The sequence below is a fragment of the Elaeis guineensis genome, chromosome 11 (genome assembly GCF_000442705.2).
Source record: "Elaeis guineensis isolate ETL-2024a chromosome 11, EG11, whole genome shotgun sequence".
Lineage (NCBI taxonomy): Eukaryota > Viridiplantae > Streptophyta > Magnoliopsida > Arecales > Arecaceae > Elaeis > Elaeis guineensis.
In genome coordinates, this window is record NC_026003.2 from 118,732,876 (window position 1) to 118,738,651 (window position 5,776).

At 42.5% G+C, this 5,776-nt stretch overlaps 1 protein-coding gene across 1 annotated transcript; it reads right to left on the reverse strand.

The window, feature by feature from the left end:
- Positions 1-1,188: 1,188 nt before the first annotated feature.
- Positions 1,189-3,014, reverse strand: LOC105053837 (transcription factor MYB41-like). The gene is made up of 3 exons (XM_010935146.3): positions 2,752-3,014; positions 1,509-2,303; positions 1,189-1,398 (listed from the first exon to the last, which is right to left on the reverse strand). Exons 1-3 carry the CDS (start codon positions 3,012-3,014, stop codon positions 1,371-1,373), a joined length of 1,086 nt encoding a protein of 361 aa, XP_010933448.1. The 3' UTR covers positions 1,189-1,370.
- Between the last annotated feature and the right edge of the window lie 2,762 nt (positions 3,015-5,776).

Genomic DNA, 5,776 nt, shown 5'->3' on the forward strand with positions numbered 1-5,776 from the left:
AGAACGTCCATAACTTACCCAAATAATCCTATTGATGTAGTGTTCAATCTCTGTTAGTTAAGAATGTTCGATGGAGGTCCATAACTTATCCCAAATAATCCTATTGATTAAGTGTTCAATCTCTGTTAGTTAAGAATGTTCTTTGGATCGATGGTAATTGGTAACACATGTTATCCTAGTTAACACCTTGATATAAACTGGTAAAATTAGCATGGTTCTCAGGCTGATTGAAATTCTAGTGGCACTAGTTCTATGTGATTTTGGTCTAAACCCCCCTCCATTAATAAAATAATCTTGGCATAAATATGTACCAACCTTATTGCTTTCTTTTCCATTACACTCAATGATGCAATGAAATGAAGCTTTTAGGTCGGAATGCAACATATTCTTTGGGGGCAGGTAAATTAGTTCTCTTCCATAGGCCCAGGGCTTACCTACTAAATATCATGCCATACCTTGGAAGGCAAGGTTGGCTCATCTGATTGGAAATTTTGGTGCTTTTGAACACTATGCTTTCCTCACTCAATAGACCAATGCCAAGATGGCAATTTCATCTGATGTTACCACGCTTTATGGTAGAAAATTCTCGTTGGAAAGAAAAAAGTTATCTCATTATTAATTTGATCATTTCTCTTTGAAAAAGAGCACCTGTATTATTTCAAAGTGCACGAGAACAAATCGCTGCTAAGACTAGCGATCAACTTGCGTCTGCTCGCAGGGACAGAGATCAGGACCTATAAGCTGTTTGGCTTTTGCTACGGTCAATGGCTTGTAGCCAAAGGAATGGTTGCTACCTGCTTAGTAACTAATAATGTGACATTTGTTTCAAAAGCGCAGAGGAAAAATATCATCAATTAGAAGGATATACCTCTTCAGCTTATTTTTTTCTCACCTAGCTGATGTTACATTGGAAGATGCCTTTATTGCAAGATGAGCCTAAAAACTAACAAGGTTCCAAGCCATTCAACTCATCATTTCCAAGCCTTCAAATGCAGAAAACTATCCCTTTCACTTTCTCTTTTTTCATGTTACAAGCCACCTCCTACTCCAACTAACTTATTTTCAAGTAATTATAAACCGTTTCATCAGATACTTTTCATCAACACTTCTTTCTTGTTTTTTTTTGGATGTGGATCTTCTCAATTTGCATGACACAATAGGCTAGATATAAGAGAAAGCAACAAAATATAAACTGTATAACAAAACTAAAAAATGGGGTATTGGTACAAAGAAAATCCAATTAAGGTTTTACACAAGCCTTCTATTTGTATACATTGAATCATCAGTCTTTTGCAAGTATAACAATTTCATGAAACCATTGTATAGCTTTCTATGCACAAAAAATGCCTCCTCATGCTTGGACCCTCTATTTATGATGCATTCGACCCTGATATTTGGCTGCAAGAGCGAAAGAATATGTGGACATACATATACTTAGACAAATTAAGGTAACTAAAAGCTATTTAATATTATAGCTTTACAAGAAAAAGGGACAGTAGATAACTTACTCTAGAATGTTTTTCCAGCTGATGTCATTGTCCAAGCCACCTAGATCTAGTCCTTCCCAATCCTCCAATGGAGTTGAGGCGTTTGAGTTGATTGGGTCCTGCATTTGATCGGTTGAGGCATTCTCTGGAGAAGCTGAGACCAATGAAGGGGTGGAATCGGCAGTTGGAATGGCAGAGGAACTGAATAACAGTGGATTAGTGCTTTCATCATTACCATCCATTGCATGCTCGGTGGTCGAGCAAGAACCATGGATTTGTGCCACCATTTCTTGTTCCTTGAGGGGAACGCTTGATTCAGGGTAAGCCTGAAGATTATTGGGTAACTGTGGATTGCCTAAATCTGAGAAGCCCGAGGTCATTTGGATTGGATTCTGAGGAAGGCCGAGGAAGCCGTTCATGATCAGTCCCTCGAGCTGGCGGTTCATTTGGAGGAGGTCGCCAAGATTGTAGTTTTGAAGGGAGGCTGAACCCAAAAGACTACTCCTCGAGTCCATATAAGGTGGCGAATTATTACCTACGAGCTGAAAAAGGCTTTGCAGGATTTGGAGCCTGGCTAAGTTTGCAGCATCTGCCTGCAGCCTAAGAACATTATCTAAAGGGCTGGTCAAGTTGCCAAGGTTCTTAGCAGCAGCAAGAAAATTAGGAAGGCTTGCAAGGAGATCCAAATCAGTTCTAGGCCGATGGGTTACCGGGTCGATACCCATGAGGAGGAGCTTCTTTCTGAGATGGGTGTTCCAATAGTTCTTGATTTCATTATCCGTCCTCCCAGGCAGCTGGGTGGCTATCGTCGACCACCTGCAAAATTTAGCCGAGGTAGAGGCATAATTATTTAACTTCGGAAAAGAAGATTTCTCTAAAAAGAATTATGAAAATTTTCATTCTTCTCATTTTAAACCTGCGTACAAATACTAATTCATCAAGAATTCTGAACTATTAATTGTTTCGTCGTTCTTGAAACAATAGTTCATCATCTTATGGATTTTTCCATTCTAATATTTTTTTCACTTCAGAGCTAATAATAGTTATCTTTTCTATATTAGTTGGGGAGGTAACAGATATGGATTTTTCTATTCTAATATTGTTTAACTTCAGAGCTAATATATAATCAATAATTATCGTTTTTATATTCATTGAGGTGATAACGGATAGGATGGCAAGGCATAGCTTCTAAAAGTGAAGAACTATATCAGTCGAAGCTAATCGTATAAAATATAAGCTAAACAAAAGGGAAGTTGGCGATTACTTGTTTCCAAGGACCGAATGGAGGTGGATAATGAACCGTTCTTCATCCTCCGAGAACTTCCCCCTCTTAATACCCGGTCGGAGGTAGTTCGTCCACCGGAGGCGGCAGCTCTTCCCGCACCGATTCAACCCTGCATTCTTCGGTAGGTTCCTCCAGCTCCCATGGCCATGCTTCTGAATGTACTCCACCAGCTTCTTGTCCTCCTCCGGCGTCCATGGGCCTTTCTTCACACCGACCTCATCACAGCAAGGAGACCTCCCCATATTATTTCCTGCAATTAAACCAAAGCCAAAGTTAAAAGAGGCTGCACAAGTGTCTCCTGCTTGCTTTGGGGATGAGATTAAAAACCAACGTCGTCAACCTTAGACTGAGAGGAATAAGAGAGAAGGTTAATTCGGTGGGAGGATTGGCCAGGTGATGTGCTGGTTTTATAGGGTTTTGGGCTGACCCTGGTCTGTCTCTTCCAAATGTGATAGGTGTACTTTTAACCCATGGATTTTACTTGCCCTTCGCCGACCATCCATCCATACGATGCTTTAGTTGTTATCTTTGCCATTTCCGAGCATAGACGGTCGAGAAAGCTTGTGATTATATATTTATATATCACATGCATCCACGTACCATATTCTGCATGTAGTTATTTTGCTCTCATAATATATGTTTTAAAGATGGTGGGGTGACCGATGGGGTTTTTAGGAAATCCGGGTTTTTGTCCCTTGTACTATAAGGCAGCCTTCGCCCTTTTTGAGGTATGAGGGAAGGGCACGTAAACAAGAAAATATGGGATGGGTTAGGTTTGAGGTCTGACAAGTGGCATACAGTCATGGCAGGTCGGCTAGGCCACATTTTGTCAACTACAAGCAAGAGGGGATTTTCCCACTCTAATTACATCATATTTCCATTGTTCTTTTTTTTTTTAAATTAGTTGCATCAATTAAATTTCTAGTGTAGATATATTACCATTGTTGAGATAATCAAGAAATTTAGCATTGAGTTAGGGTAAGTTACACCCCTTTTTTTTTTTCTTTTTTTTGGGTTAAAAGATAAATCTAGGCTGTGATTGGTTGGACCAAGTGGTGCCCTAATTCTCCCAAAATGAGTACTGAGGCCTAATAATATGTGGAGGCTGCTCTAAGTAATCTTATTAGCAATTTTTTTTAAGTGTAAGAGCCACATGGATGTAGCCTAACATGGCATGATAGTGACATTAACATTGGCTATAAAATTAGATCAAGGACATACGATTTGTTGAAAATAAATTTGTAAATCAATTTGGATTTGACTGGGCAAGTTCCCCTTGCTTGTTAACTTTGCACTGCCATCATCATAACCCATGGGTAAACACCACACCTATGGAGTTAATTAACACATATTAGGATTCTACGTTTAGAGTTATTTAGTGACAGCAATACCTAATCTCATGGATGCACATGGATTTAGCCTGCAGAAACGATACAAACAAAAAGTACTAATTCAGTTTCAATTGCGTTTGTAATTTAGTTGCTCAAAGTATTACAATGATAAAATGTATTTCTTCTCCCTTCTTTTAGTGTATTGAACTCAATTCACTTTGAAAAAAGACTACTTGGTTTTTCACAAAACCTGAAATTAAACAGTAACAACATTTTTGTGAAACTTATTGTTGGGTGGATGTCTGGCCAAGATACCATCTTCCAAAACCTTTTCAGTACCACGCGATGCAGCAGGAAGAAAGAAGAAATAAAACAAAACAATCAAAATACGTGGATCAGCCACAAAAGGACTCGCCTCCACGGGGCATGTAAATTTCACTATGAAAAAAAAAAATTTTACAAGAGGAGACCTTACTCTCAATCCTTGTACACCGAATTTTCTCTCTTTAGAAATTTTCCTCTCAAAAACTTTCTCTCTCTTAGAAGACCCCCTGAACTCCTGAAGTGACCGGCATCCGCTGTCCAGGAGCCCTGCTCCTTCTCTCATAGCAGCCTCACGCCTCTCTCTCCTTCTCTTCTCGAGTTCCGCACAGCTTTCTCTGCAAAAAACCAATCACTTGTTTTCCTCTATACATCATAGGCCCTTTTAAAGGGTTAAACATGATTTAGATTAGGTTTAGGACTCCTTAATCAACCCAAATCAAGTCCCAAACCGTTGGATCAAAATTGAGAGTCATGCACGCCCTCCGATCGCGCTTCGATCCACGGAATAGTACCGTGGACTGCGAGAAACACGTGAGAAATGCCCACGCGGTCCACAGACCCATCTATGGACCGCCCGATTCACGGTGGATCGGGGTACAGGCCCAGACAGGGCGCCTAGGCCCGGGCCGGCCCGCGCACGTGGGGCTGGGCCGCACCCGTGTACGGGCTGGGCTGCGCGCCTGGGCCGCACGTCCCGCGCGTTGGCCCTGCATGGGCCGCGCGCCGCCGCCTATGGCCGCGCCGCTACAGCTCCACTGGCCCGTCGTCGGCTGCCGGCGGTCCTCCGCTGTCTCGAATCTCATGCCGACTTCAAAAGCTTATATCTCCTCCATCCGAGCTCCATTTGGGGTGATCTTGATTTCGTTGGACTCTGTTTTTTGTCGCGAACCTTGTTGTGGGCTCAATGTGGACTGAATCTCGAGGTATCAAATCCTAACAATCTCCACCTCGACTCGATATTCGGCCTTCTCCAAACTTCAAGAGCTTCTGAATATCCTCGATCCCATGCCCTGGGGCAATCGCCTGCTGATCATGGATGGGCAAATATGGGAGTCGAGCCAGGCTGCTCGATTCCATCTCCATCGTATGCTGTGCTCCTCCTGACCTGAGACCTGCTCGGAGCATCATCCTGCGACAATAGGAATCTTACCTTACGACGTCGCCTCTCGTCCTCCCGAGTCTCCTGTCTCATGCCCGATCCGCCTCGTGGAGCTCTACCTCGCTCTGGACTCCGTCTGGCTCCCGAAGCTCCACTTCGCACTGGGCTCCCCGTCAGGTAATAATGTCCTCTGCTCTCCTTCTTCCCCTCCAGCATAATCTTATCACCGCGTAGCACCCTCAGGATTCCT